The sequence below is a fragment of the Hevea brasiliensis genome, chromosome 14 (genome assembly GCF_030052815.1).
Source record: "Hevea brasiliensis isolate MT/VB/25A 57/8 chromosome 14, ASM3005281v1, whole genome shotgun sequence".
In the NCBI taxonomy this organism is placed as follows: domain Eukaryota; kingdom Viridiplantae; phylum Streptophyta; class Magnoliopsida; order Malpighiales; family Euphorbiaceae; genus Hevea; species Hevea brasiliensis.
Window position 1 is genome coordinate 88,377,903 of NC_079506.1, and position 15,721 is coordinate 88,393,623.

At 30.1% G+C, this 15,721-nt stretch overlaps 1 protein-coding gene across 1 annotated transcript; it reads right to left on the bottom strand.

The window, feature by feature from the left end:
- Nucleotides 1-5,989: 5,989 nt before the first annotated feature.
- On the bottom strand, nucleotides 5,990-9,678 carry LOC110634883 (putative receptor-like protein kinase At3g47110). The gene is made up of 2 exons (XM_021784029.2): nucleotides 6,919-9,678; nucleotides 5,990-6,639 (listed from the first exon to the last, which is right to left on the bottom strand). The coding sequence occupies exons 1-2, from the start codon at nucleotides 9,626-9,628 to the stop codon at nucleotides 6,257-6,259; spliced, it is 3,093 nt and encodes a 1,030-aa protein (XP_021639721.2). The 5' UTR covers nucleotides 9,629-9,678; the 3' UTR covers nucleotides 5,990-6,256.
- Nucleotides 9,679-15,721: the final 6,043 nt, after the last annotated feature.

Consider the following 15,721-nt stretch of genomic DNA (forward strand, 5'->3'; position numbering starts at 1 on the left):
AGAGAAGTCTCTTATCCTATGCAAATATTTGTGAGCAAATGTTGACAAAATGTTTATGTAATATCCCATGTTGATGGAATGGAATTGTTGGTGTTTATATTCTCTACACCCAACTACTAAAAATAATTTCAATTAATGATTTTATGCAAAATGATTTGAGATTGAAAATTATTTGTTTCAAATTGAATGGGGTAACACCTAATTCAAATAATTTTCAAAACCTAAATTTTTGGGTCCAGAAAAGTTAAAACCGAAGTATAACTTAGTAATTGGGCTAAGGTTATATAAACCCATTAATTTATCTATTTCATACATTGTCTCAAGTTTGGATATTACAATCTCTCACACTTAATTTTGCATAGTCTCTATCCAACTTATACTGGTGTTGTGCAAAACGCTTAATTTTGCAATGTCTCTATCCAACTTATACTGGTGTTGTGCAAAATTTGTTGCGCAATGTCGGGCATAATTGCTAAGCAAAGACTGGACCTTTAGCTATTGTAGTTGGCAAGTGTCTTGAGCAACTCCACCTCGTCTCTTACCATGTGTAGCATTTTCCTCACAATCTACTAGCTTCACAAAATTTTCTGATCCAGAATGGCTTTGGTACAAATTGCAACGCCCCTACTTTAATCCACTCTAATAACTTTCAGACCATAAACCATTGAGCCCAAAATGATTAATCCAAATTATATTTGATATTTGGGCTAAAATTAACTATTAACTTTTTTTTATTTCTCATGGATGTGGGAATTATCCCAGGTGTAGGATGTTACAGTACATAACTGTTAAATTTCATTCCTATCATGAATTTTTTGGTTCCTGTCTGGGTTGCATTCATGCGTATGGAAGATGCATGGTCATATGTGACAAGAAGAGGAAAGGCATCTCTGCATACTTTTGCAATAATCAAAGATCATTTACACACTACTCACCAAAAACTTGCTCCATATGATAGAGAGGTAGCTACAAAATCTAATTCATTCCAATAATGTGCCCACTTGCTCAAAGTATTGTATAGTATAAAGAAACAGATTCAACATTCAAATCTTACAATGAAATGATTGAATTCCCATGAAATCAGCCATGCCTAAATCATTGAAATAGTTTCTTAGACCTGCATATTGTTCTGTTATACAAGTGTTATTATACACTTAGTGTCTGCTAATTAAACTTGATCACTTAATGCTAGCTTTAGTGGCATTAGGTAATTTTATAAATAATTAGCATAGTTATTTGTCATTATTCATTTTTTTATTTATTGCATATATAGGGAGTTCAACTTAGGTCTCCCTGGTTTAACATATAGGTATCGGCCCAGACCTATCTTGATCAGAGCGTCGTTTCCTTCAAGATAGGTATGGGCTGCCCTCCAAATTCAACCAAAAATCTATCGATGAATAGTAACACCGTAATTTTTTTTTTCAAAAACCTAAAAATAGCAACACTTCACAAAATTAATAACAAATTACCCTAACAAAAAAAAAAACACAAAATCAAATAAATTTTAGTCCCCAGCAATGGCGCCAAAATTTTTGATGGTTGTCGAATCCACCGGAAACTTAATTAAGTGAAATTACCAGTTGTGAAATAATTTCTGCAATAAATGGTAAGTCCAGGTCGAACCCTAGAGACTGAATTATTAAATTTCGTACACTTGTGTAATGGAAAAAGAAACAAAGGTTGGGAGAGGGGAGGGGAGGGGGGGGGATAATTTGCAATCCAAAGAAAAAATCAAAAATAAAAAATTAAGATCTAAAATTAAATAAGAAACTCTCAAATTAAACAAACTTCAGTTCAAGGTAATTCTCATTCCAATGCATTAATTCGATCATAGACAAAAGAAATACAATTATATCTTATTGAATACTTAACGTAGATTTACCAAACAGCGAGGTAAACCCCTAACTTCCCTATACTCATCAATTTGAGTCCAGCACTCTTATTGACTCTAATTATTAACTGTGTTGGTATTAAGCAATCCTCATCAAATTAATAATTGCTTTAAGAAAAGGAAGTAGTTAAGCTGAACAACAATTTATGAAGTATAAATTATTTAATCCACCCTATTGTTTCCTTAGGTTATTATCGAAAACTTGGATCATAATCAATAAAACCTAATTGCTACTCATGTTCAATCTTACACAATAATTACGAATTATGAAGATGAACTAGCAATTGATCAAATCAAATAATTAACTAATAGACCTTTTTAGCAAATCATTCAACAGATCAAAACAATTAAATCAGAAAACAATAGATATTCAAAAAGATATAAATTAAATTAAGAATCTGGTCTCACAAATCACACATAAGAACTTGAATCCCTTGAACTGAATTAAAAACTTAGCCACTCATGTTCATGGCTTACAGAAAAATAAAGAAAAATAAAGAAGAAATCTAAAAAGAGAATGGAGAATGAAGGTCTTCTATGGAGAACGAAGGTCTGAATTAGGATGCCCTTAGCTGCTGCCCAAAGACGTATTTATAATCAAAAACCTAATCCCAAAGATAGGAACCAAATTAGGAAAAGTTTTGAAATTCAAAAGACAGATTTTCAGCCTGCATTCACGTCTCTAAAATCAAGGCCGATTTTTAGCGACTTTCTTTCCGAATCTGCCTCTGCTCTCTTCAGGAAAGTTGTAGCCCTATTTCTTAGCTTTCCAACAGGTACTCATTTTCCCAAATCCGAGATCTATAGCCCAAGTTATGGCTCAAAAACCGGGACTGATTCAAACAGATGGTCCGGCCCATAGTGATGACTTAATTGCCATTTTTTACAATTAAAATGACCTTATCTCGCGTCCAGCCCTTCATAGAAGTTGTAGAGGTGGCTCTTAAGGTTCAATTAGGCTTGGGCTTGCTTCATTTGGACATCTGAAATTTCAAATACAAAATAAATACCGAAACTGGTCGTGACACATCAAGTCTAGGCTTTTGTAATAGATCCATAGCTCATTTTGTCAACCTTGGAGACTGATTTGAGTTTTGGTCCCTCTTTATCATTTGAAGTGCTTTATCTTAGTTTTTCAATAGATTAAACAGCACTCAATTTGGAGACCAACAACTTTAGAAACACCTAAAAAATATAGCAAGTGTCAAATGTTGAAAATTTCTCATTTAATACAATTATTCCAAAACTATCTAAAAATATGTCTAAATAATAAATATATTTTAACCAACTGAATTAAACATAAAAACACACTAAATATGATGAGAGTAAAATTAATAAATTATGCACTTATTAATTACAGAAATTAAGAATAACATAGGAAAATGCTGGATTGAAGAAAGCCATAGTGCTGCTAAGATTGTGCCTGTAAGTTCCATTTTTTTTTTCTTTTATGAGGATGAAAATTTGGTATGAAAATCTGTGATAGATAAGAGAATTAATAATAGCCATTGTTAGAAGAAGCCAACTCATGGTAGTAGCTACAAGAACATTTATAAACGAAATGGACTTTTGAGAAAGAAAAAAAAAAAAAAAAAAAAGACAAATTACTTATTCTTGGGGTTCGCTCTTCAAATACACTTTATGGAGTTACTAACATTACTGAGATTGCACAATACATATGTGCCTCAATAATATAAAGAAGACAAATCAGGATATTAGTGAATTTTTATTTATCTAATTATAAAAAAATATAAATACAAAAACATTTTAATAAACAAAATATTTTAGTGCACGATTTTACCTATTTATAAGAAGATAATAAAATATTTTTATTTTATAATTTAATTAAAAAATTATAAAATTTAATGAAAAATTATATAATTGATTAATTTATATAATTTTTCATTGAAATAAGTAACTTCTTCTTTATTTACTTTAAATATGTGATTTAATATAATAATTAAGTGTATTATTTACAAATTTTTTCTATTTAAATTAAATTTATTAAATATTTAAAATAAAAAATATATAATATAATTTACTTACCAAATATATAAATTTCACTTATTTATATATTATCCAAAAATTTCCCACACGGCACCTCTATGGAGAAAGGTGGCGCCGTGGATGAGCAACCATAAAGATTGTTACAAGAAGACAGTGACTACTGCAAGGGCAATTAATGCTACGTTGCTAACGTAAAAAACTTGAGTATTGACTTTGACTTTGTGACGGCCACAAAGGAAGATATTATTATTAGCTGAGAGAATTTTTTACTTTTATGATATGGCTTGTATTAAGATATTATTTTGTCAGCCAGAGTTATAATGTGAATGTAAAGAATTTATGACCTTATTTAAATTAAATATTTTTGTAAAATTTTCAATATATAAAAATTGAATAAATATTATAAATTTTATTTATAGTAGTGGTGTGAGATTTGAAAAATCTAGTGATATTGGAGTTTAGAGAATTTAGGGAGATCATAATATATTTTTCACCATAATTATTATAAAGTGATTTAAATTTTACATTAATTTTTATGAATTTAAAGTATAACATAATTTAAAAAAAAAATAATCTGAATAAAATATTTTATAAGATTTATTATAAAAGCAAAGGGCACATATTCATAGGGCTAGTGGTACAAACTACTATAAATATTGTAAATTTATGGGCTAATACAAAAAGTTAGGAGAGAAGTCTCTTATCCGATGCAAATATTTGTGAGCAAATGTTGACAAAATGTTTATGTAATATCCCATGTTGATGGAATGGAATTGTTGGTGTTTATATTCTATACACCCAACTACTAAAAATAATTTCAATTAATGATTTTATGCAAAACGATTTGAGATTGAAAATTATTTGTTTCAAATTGAATGGGGTAACACCTGATTCAAATAATTTTCAGAACCGAAGTATAACTTAGTAATTGGGCTAAGGTTATATAAACCCATTAATTTATCTATTTCATACATTGTCTCAAGTTTGGATATTACATTCTCTCACACTTAATTTTGAATAGTCTCTATCCAACTTATACTGGTGTTGTACAAAATTTACTGCGCAATGTCGGGCATAATTGCTAAGCAAATACTGGACATTTAGCTATTGTAGTTGGCAAGTTTCTTGAGCAACTCCACCTCGTCTCGTACCATGTGTAGCATTTTCCTCACAATCCACTAGCTTCACAAAATTTTCTGATCCATAATGGCTTTGGTACAAATTGCAACGCTCCGACTTTAATCGACTTAAATAACTTTCAGACCATAAACCATTGAGCCCAAAATGATTAATCCAAATTATATTTGATATTTGGGCTAAAATTAACTATTAACTTTTTTTTATTTCTCATGGATGTGAGAATTGTCCCAGGTGTAGGATGTTACAGTAATCGCGCTTGTTCTTAAGACACGAACCACCATACATAGGGCTTGAAAGTTATTTAGATCTGTTTAGCATAACTGTTAAATTTCATTCCTATCATGAATTTTTTGGTTCCTGTCTGGGTTGCATTCATGCGTATGGAAGATGCATGGTCATATGTGACAAGAAGAGGAAAGGCATCTCTGCATACTTTTGCAATAATCAAAGATCATTTACACACTACTCACCAAAAACTTGCTCCATATGATAGAGAGGTAGCTACAAAATCTAATTCATTCCAATAATGTGCCCACTTGCTCAAAGTATTGTATAGTATAAAGAAACAGATTCAACATTCAAATCTTACAATGAAATGATTGAATTCCCATGAAATCAGCCATGCCTAAATCATTGAAATAGTTTCTTAGACCTGCATAATGTTCTGTTATACAAGTGCTATTATACACTTAGTGTCTGCTAATTAAACTTGATCACTTAATGCTAGCTTTAGTGGCATTAGGTAATTATATAAATAATTAGCATAGTTATTTGTCATTATTCATTTTTTTATTTATTGCATATATGGGGAGTTCAACTTAGGTCTCCCTGGTTTAACATATATGCAAGTACCACTGAGCTAGTATAGTTATTAGTCATTAGTTGATTGATTAACTGATCACATTCTTTGAGGAGCACATAAATAAGATGTAACAGGGTGTAGAAAGATTATGAAGTTCAACTCCATTATCCCAAGTTCCTGATGGCTGTTGTATTAATCAAATCAAGCATTCCCATTTCTGAGCTTGAGTTTAAAAGAGAAGAATAATTAGAGTGTCAATGCGAAAGTTCACAAATGAGATGAACAATTATGAAAAAAAAAAGGAAAAAGCTTGAATTATTTTTTTGTGAACTAGAAAAAAGGCTACTTTCTGAGTCTCTATAACTCATTTTTCTGAAAGCTGTGCTTCTGAAATATATCAAATCCTTATTAACCTAGTCCCTGGACCCTGTGAAAGAAACCTTGATGGCATTTAGTTTGCTTGTTACATCCCTCATATTCATTCGATCTTGTGGCACTTTTGCGGAGCATGCAACTCCAATTTGAAGGACTGATACAACACACTCTTGTACACTCTCTTCAATACTTTCATCATCATCCATATTTTCTGCTGCCCCCACTTCTCTTGGAGTGAATAAAGTGGGATCCACAACCTGCATGACTTGTCCTGGGAGCTTAGCCTTAACAAAATTGTGGAGATCTAAACCATCTATAAAAACATCATGAGTTGGTCTCCTTCCTGTGAACATCTCTAGCAAAAGTATTCCAAAGCTATACACGTCTCCATAAGTTGTCACATTGCTGCCTACTCCATATTCTGCAATTCATATATCTCCCATTCTATTAAAATGTGATCAAGACTATAACTTTACAATTCTATATATCTATAAAAGAACCTGCTGGGATTCATCTTTAATATTTGCAATGAATTTTAAAAAAAGCTTGGGGGCTTAATGTAGAGCAACAAAAGATCAGGGGCTTAATGCAAGCAAAGTGCAGGGGTCACAGAATGTTTTTCCCCCTTATCCTGCATATGCCTCGCCATGCTGATTCATGTAGTAATTTAACTAGGAGAAAGTAGTGTGGAGAATATTACCTGGAGCCATGTAGCCAATTGTTCCCTTTATCCCCGTTGAGAAATTTTGGGTTTGAGAAGGATTGCTGGTGCTTTCAGAAATGAGCCTTGCTAATCCAAAGTCACTAACATGAGCAGTCATGTCATTGTCAAGGAGAATATTGCTTGGCTTCAAGTCACAATGAATGATTTGCGTTTCACAATGGTTATGAAGATAATGCAATGCAGAAGCTACATCCATGGCAATGCATAGTCTTTGGAGAAAGTTTAATCTCTTCATCTGACTATAACCATTTTCCTCTGGATGCAACCACATTTCCAAACTGCCATTTTCCATGAATGTAAACACTAGAGCTTTGAAATCATTTCCTTTAAAATCAATGCTGGAGCAGTACGTCAAGATTTTAACAAGATTCCGGTGCCGGATGTTTTTCAGTGCTTTGCACTCAGCAATGAAGCTCTTGGAAGCTCCATGTTGCTGAAGGTTGAGTACCTTTACAGCAACGAAACATTCACCCTGCAGATCAAGACTTCCTTTATATACCGAGCCAAAACTGCCTTGTCCAATTAAGTTTTCTGAAGAGAATCCACCAGTTGCTTTCAAGAGTTCCCTGAATGAAATTTGAGGAACCTTATCCACTGTAAAGGGTGAGAAAATTGGACTCTTTCTTGACTTTCGCCGATAGAAAAGACATAAGGAGGTCACTATCACGACTAAAAGAAATGAACTGATGGTTGTGGTGAGGATTATGACAGTGGAAGGTCTACTGTGTTTTTCTTCATTGACAATGCATGCTGGTAGCTGCAATTCGGGGATACCTCCACAAATATTTCTATTTCCAACAAGCGAAAATGAACTTGCGTTGCTGAAAACTCCTGTTTTTGGTACCTCACCCTCAAAATTATTGAAAGAAAGATTCAAATATTGCAAGAAGATAAGTTTCTCTAACTCATTTGGAATATTTCCTGACAAGTTGTTTCTGGATAGATCTATTCGTTGGAGACCTCTCAAAGAATCAAAAGATGAGGGAATGGGTCCTTGCAGGAAGTTACCCTGCATTTTAAGGATTTCTAGCCTAGAACAATCACCTATTGTCTTAGGAATTTCCCCATAGAGTTTGTTCTCTGAGACATCTAATGCCCTAATACTTCTCAAGTTGCCAACTTCTAAGGGTAAGGGACCTGTCAATGAGTTATGCGATAAGTTAAGAGTTTCTGATAGAGAAGAAAGGCCAAGGATTTGTTTAGGTATGATGCCCGTGAGTTTATTTCTTGAGACATCTAGGAAACGAAGATTTTGGCAGCTTCCAAGACTTGGAGTTATATTTCCTTGGAGTTTGTTTCCTTCTAACTGAAGCCAATATAGCTTGGTGATGTTTCCTAGGAACACTGGGATTTCTCCAGAAAGTAGATTTTCATTTAAGGTTAGCCTTTCCAGCTTTTTTAGCTTTCCCAAAGAAATGGGGATACTACCAGAAAAAAGATTTCCATCCATGTCTAGTCGATACAAATTGACAAGATTCCCTACCTCTTCTGGGATTGTCCCAGATATTGGATTTCGTCCTAGACCCAGTTGGACAAGGTTGGACAGATTGCCAATGGAGCTAGGTAATACACCACCAAAATTGTTTCCATCAAAGTATAGTTGTTGCAGATTGCTGCAGTTGGCCAGAGATGGTACAAAACTCAAATCTTGACTTGTGTTACTGCCAAAGAAATTGAGCTCCAAATGAAGCCCTTGAAGACCCTTGAGATTTCCCATATTGGTTGGAAATTGCCCCGTGAACCTGTTGAAAGAGATGTCAATAAGCCGAAGCTGAGAAGCATTGGCCAATGATTCTGGAATAGTTCCAAAAAATCCATTTTCAGCCAAGAACAGTTGTTGCAGGTTCGGAAGAGTAAAGCCTATGTTTGCTGGGAGACTCCCACTTAATTGATTGTATGTAGTTTCAAAGGTAGTGATAGATGAGATATTGTAAAGGGCAGGAGGTATTGTACCACTCAGATTATTAGCTCCGACGGCAAGGGCAGTTAAGTTTGTTAAGTGTCCCAATTCTGTTGGAATCTTTCCCTGCAAATGATTGTATGATAAATATAGATCAGTGAGGGATGAAAGATTTCCGAGCGAATGTGGGATCTCTCCTGAGAGATTATTGCTGCCAACGTAAAGAATCTCAAGCTTCTTTAAAGAGCCAAGCTCAGCAGGAATTTTTCCCGCTAAATTGTTGTAAAGCAAACTTATAATCCTGAGCTCTGAGCAATTGCTGATGTGGCCAGGAATTTCACCACTCAATGAGTTATTCCGCATTTCGATAGTTCTCAACCGGAATAGTTTACCTACTTCTTGAGGAATTTCTCCATGGAATTTGTTGTCAGCAAGACCCAGGTACCTCAAGAAAGTGAGATTCCCTGCATGAGGAGATATGGTCCCTGACAAGCTCAATCCGATGAGACTTAGAGACCTAACTCTCTGATGTTTGCGGCCACAAGTAACTCCTTGCCATTTGCAGAAATGGACAGAATCATTCCATAAGCTAAAGAATCCATTTGGATCATTGCTTATCTTGGCTTTGAATTCCAGTAGAGAAAGCCTATCAGTCTCATTTCCCAATTTGGTGAGACAATCAGCAGGTTGGAACCATAGTATGGTTACAGAAATTAAGAAAAACACATGAAGATGAAGGATAGAAGAAGGCCAAAATGCAGCCAAGCTTGTTCCTGTAAGTTCCATTTTTTTGTGAGGATGAAGATGGAGTGTGAATCTGTGATGGATGAGGGAATCAACGATAGAGATTGTCATATAAAGAAGCCAACTTGTGCGTGGCCAACTTGCACGTGGTGGCTGCAAGGAAGCAACGATAAGTATTTGAGTCTTGACTTTAACACGACAATAATTGAGGACATTATTATTAACTGAGATGTCATTCAACAAACTTTATTGAAAATGATTATTTTTTCTTCTTTTGGAAAGTTCAACATGAGGTTTTTTTTAGGAGTTAGGAGAGTAGAGATTCGAACTAAAATAATATATCTCTAATTACTAGGCTAAATCAGGCTACTAGGCTATGAAGTTAATTTATTTAGAAGTGTGCATCAGAATATAAAAATCTAAAATAATAATTTTTTTTAAGAAATATATAGATGATTTATTTATTTTTATAAGAACGCTAATTAGCTTTGTTAAAGTTTGATTTTGGTTTATTAAAAAAAAAGTTTGATTTTGGTTATTGCATAGGGAGTATAAGAAATTTAAGCTCAATCTCAAAGCACTGTAACAGAATAATTTAAGTATATGTATAATAACAATTAAGTTTAATTTTAAATTAATTTAAATTAATTATGTAAATTTTTTTTATCATTCAGCCTTATTTTAAATTAATTTGTATCAATATTTAAAAATTATAACTATTTTCATATTAATTCTCTTTGCATTATTTTAGAATTTTTTTTTTCTCACTTCTTTCACTATTAATTATTACAATTTCATATATTGGACACTATTACCAAATTATCTTAAATGTACTCAAATAAATGTGCACTTAAAATTAATCAATTTAAAATTATCTTAAGAGTTGAAATCACTATTTTTGTCTACTTGTACATGTATATATAAATAAGATAATTAAAATTATTAGGTTGATTTATATTTAATTTTTAAATAATTATTAAATAAAATTTAATTTATAAATATAAAAATTTTAATTTTAATTAAAAAAATTAAATTTTAACACGTTAAAAATTTCTGGAGAGCCCCCCTCCCCCATCCGCCGCTGGTATTTTTTATGTCAAAAAGAAAGGAAAAGCAGAGTCTACGGCGTAGGAAAATTCCAAGAAGTCAATAGGGGAGAATGGTATAGTTTCGTTCCGTGTGTGCTTTCCTTGATTTTCATCGTTCAAGAAGAAGTTATCTTGAAGAAACTCGGATCATTCACTATTTATTATTTTAATTTTTTATTTTATTATATACATATATATTAAAAATATATAAAACATATAATTATTAGTACGAATTTATATAAAATAATTTCTCCTTATTTAAAGTATTAATGATAAATATATCGTAACATTGAATTTGTGTTAAATAACTTTTTATTGTAAAAAATATTAAAGACAAATAAGTTATCGCTAATTACAATTAGCGATGAATAATATGAATTAACGATAAATTTTTTATTATTATTTTTTATTATCATCTATATATATATATATATATATGAAAGTGTGGATGATAGTTGGGAGCATTATTATTTTTTATATCAAAAGGAATGGGAAAATTATAGCCTATGAAAGTTCCAACAAGTCAGAGAAAAAAAAATGTCTAATATGGAGAAGTCTTGGGCAATAGCAAGAAAATTCCATTACCAAAGAGTAGGGATGGCCGCCGGTTTGATTTAGGTTTTTTTCTCGTTGGAATTAACAACCTTGATTCAGTGATTCAAATAATTCAAACTGGATGATAGAGTTTTATTCAATTTCAATTTTGATTTGAATTCGATTCGATTTGATTAAATTTATTTTTATAATTTTTTATTTATTTTAAAAATTATAAAATTAGATTGAACTAATTTGACTGAATTTCTACCTAACTTTTATTCTAAATTAGATGGATTTGATTTTAAATTTGAATCAAATCCAATCATGACCAGGCTTACCATAGAGTGTAGACGCTAACACATTTGTTTTGAATTTTCAATAACACATGGAGACGATGAAGCATCGAAGAAGGCCAAAAGAAGCAGCTAAGAAATAAGATTGTGCTTGAAATTCTCTTTTTTTATTATTTTGAGAATGAAAAAGCGGTAAAGATAGAGATTGTTATATAATTGAGAAGCCAAGTTGTCAACTTGCAAGTTGAGACTTTGACACAGGCTACAATGGATTCCCCATTAAATTTTGCTAGTATTAATTTTTAAAGAATATAAAATAATATATATATTTTTTTAAATTGTCTTTAATACCAATCAATTACAAATAAGGCATTGTTTGGTTGGAAATAAGTAGATTAAAGAAGTTGAATTTCCTTAAAAGTGTAGAAATAGTTTTGTTTGATTTGTATTATCAAACTAACTTTTAGAGAAGTAGATCACTCTAGTCTTTTTTTATAAGGGAAGTCACTAACCTAACTAAAATTTGGTAAGTTACACTTTCTTAGTTAAGTATAATAAATTTACTAATTTATCCTTTAATTTGTTATATTTTAAATTATTTTATGGGCATTATTGTCTTTTATAATTCAAAAGTAAATTACTTCCTGAAAAATTAATTTGTAGACCAAACGCATTTATATTACGTATCTCAGGTAATAAGTTTCTTACAAATGTATTTATCGAGAAATATACTTTCAAGAAGTAGAGTATTTTGAATCAAATAAGATCTAAGTAAAATTTGGAGGTTATCTTATGAGTTTGTAAAAGGATTATGAAGTCGAAGAATAGAGTGCACAATTCACATATTAATTAAATTACATTAATTTTTTAAATTTTTCTATATTATTTTTTATTAGTAATTAATTTAATTTATAATAAAAATATAATATGTTGTTTTGTACTTATTTTTTCACTCCATATCAAATTAATGAAATATTTTTTTGCCTTTCTATAAAAAATATATCAAATAAAAATTTGGGAAATTATTATTATTATTATTATTATTATTATTATTATTATTATTATTATTATTATTACCCCAACGTGTAGACTCGATAACACAATATTTTTAATAATGTGGAAGATGGTCTAATGAGAAATAATTTCTTTAAATAAATTCAAACTCAACAATAAATTGAAGAATTTCAATGTAAAGAAGGGAGTATATTGAAGAATTTCAATGTAAAGAAGGGAGTATATTTGAAAATTGCATAATTGAAATTTTCCAACAAATTGCAAAATTTTTATAGAAGAATTTTAATTTCCCAACAATAAAAACTTATGAGTAGAGTTCCAAAGCAAGAATTTCAATTAACAAATTGCAAAAAAGAATTTCAATTGCAAAATTCAAAGAATTTGCAATTTCCCAATCGTAGAAACTTCTGGGTAGAATCCCAATGCAACGTCGAAGAAGCATCATGACTGAGCAAATCCACATCTCACAAATTCCAATCTCTAATCCTAGAAAAAAAAAATCCCTTGAAGTTGAAACTCTATATTTTAAATGAGGCATTTCAATAAAAAGCTTTAAAAATGGACATGAGGACCATTTGTATACAAAATATTAGTTTAGGGACTAATTAATATAATTATCAAAATTTAAGGACCAACTATAATGAATAAGAACCCTAGAATAATTCACCCAAAATTATATTATCACTACAAGAAATTAAAAAAATAGCTACAAAAATTACCGACCAAATATACTGAAATTTCGTAAGTAATCAGTGATTACCGACGAATTACCGACGAAATTTTTTCGTCCACAAATACTAGCGTAGGTAATTTTTACCGACGAAAAAAATGTTGTCGCTAAATTTACCGACAAATTATTTAGTAGGTAAATTTAAATTTTTTTGTAGGTAATTTCGTAGGAAATTTTGCTCTTATAAATTACCGACAATTTACCGATAAAATTTTTCATTGGTAATTACCGACGAAAATAAATTTTCGTAGCTAATTTTTATGTAATATTTTTTAATTTAATCATTAATTTTTAATTTAATTTAATTTTTATTTTTTTTAATTTAAATTAACTTTTAAATTTAATTTAATTTAAAATGTAATTTAAATTTTAATTTAATTTAATTTAATTTAAAATTTTCAAATTAATTTTTTAATTTTTAAATTAAATATTAATTATTAATTATTTTAATTTATAATTTTTTAAGATTTAATTGACTTGAAAAAAATTAGTAGTAGAGCCCAACATAGACTCCATATATGTGACTATGCCACAATTGCTCTATGTTGGAGGGTAGTTATCCTTTTATAGACAAACTCACTACCCTCAAATCTATTCTCAAACGATGTGAAAATTTCACATTTTTTGTGATTTACCGACGAATTACCGACTAAATATATTTCGTAGGTATTTTTTTAAAATTTTATTTTCAATTTCTCCTTAATATTACCTACGAAAATCGTTTCGTTGGTAATTACCGACGAAAACAATTCGAAGCTAAAATTTTTTAAGTTTTTTAGAATTTTTTCCCTATTTTCTCCTTAATATTACCTACGAAAAGTATTTCGTTGGTAATTACCGACTAAATACTTTTCGTAGGTAAAATTTTTTTAGTTTTTTAGAATTTTTTTTCTCTATTTTCTCCTAAATATTACCTACGAAAAGCTTTTCGTTGGTAATTACTGACTAAAATTTTTTCGTAGGTAAAATTTTTTTAGTTTTTTAGAATTTTTTCCCTATTTTCTTCTTAATATTACCTACGAAAAGTATTTCGTTGGTAATTACCGACTAAATACTTTTCGTAGGTAAAATTATTTTAGTTTTTTAGAATTTTTTTTCTCTATTTTCTCCTAAATATTACCTACGAAAAGCTTTTCGTTGGTAATTACCGACTAAAATTTTTTCGTAGGTAAATTTTTTTTAGTTTTTTAGATTTTTTTCCCTATTTTCTCATTAATATTACCTACGAAAAGCTTTTCGTTGGTAATTACCGACGAAAAATTTTTCGTAGGTATTTTTTTTAGTTTTTAAGAAATTTTCTTCTCTATTTTGTCTTAATATTACTTACGAAAAATTTTTCGTTGGTAATTACCGACGACAAATTTTTCGTAGGTATTTTTTTAAAATTTTATTTTCAATTTCTCCTTAATATTACCTACGAAAATCATTTCGTTGGTAATTACCGACGAAAACAATTCGAAGCTAAAATTTTTTAAGTTTTTTAGAATTTTTTCCCTATTTTCTCCTTAATATTACCTACGAAAAGTATTTCGTTGGTAATTACCGACTAAATACTTTTTGTAGGTAAAATTTTTTTAGTTTTTTAGAATTTTTTTTCTCTATTTTCTCCTAAATATTACCTACGAAAAGCTTTTCGTTGGTAATTACCGACTAAAATTTTTTCGTAGGTAAAATTTTTTTAGTTTTTTAGAATTTTTTCCCTATTTTCTCCTTAATATTACCTACGAAAAGTATTTCGTTGGTAATTACCGACTAAATACTTTTCGTAGGTAAAATTTTTTTAGTTTTTTAGAATTTTTTTTCTCTATTTTCTCCTAAATATTACCTACGAAAAGCTTTTCGTTGGTAATTACCGACTAAAATTTTTTCGTAGGTAAATTTTTTTTAGTTTTTTAGATTTTTTTCCCTATTTTCTCATTAATATTACCTACGAAAAGCTTTTCGTTGGTAATTACCGACGAAAAATTTTTCGTAGGTATTTTTTTTAGTTTTTAAGAAATTTTCTTCTCTATTTTGTCTTAATATTACCTACGAAAAATTTTTCGTTGGTAATTACCGACGACAAATTTTTCATAGGTATTTTTTAAAAAAAAATTATTTTCTATTTTCTCCTTAATATTACCTACGAAAAGCGTTTCGTTGGTAATTACCGACGAAAAAAATTCGTAGCTAAAATTTTTTCAAGCTTTTTTTATTTTTTCTTCTCTATTTTCTCCTTAATATTACCTACGAAAAACATTTTGTTGGTAATTACCGACAAAAAAAATTCGTAGCTAAAATTTTTTAGCTTTTTAAAAATTTTCTTCTCTATTTTTTTCTTAATATTACAGACGAAAAATTTTTCGTAGGTATTTTTTTTAAAATTTTATTTTCTATTTTTTTCTTACTATTACCTACGAAAAGCATTTCGTTGGTAATTACCGACGAAACATTTGGTCATTATTTTTATTATTTGGTCGCTACTTTTGCCGCT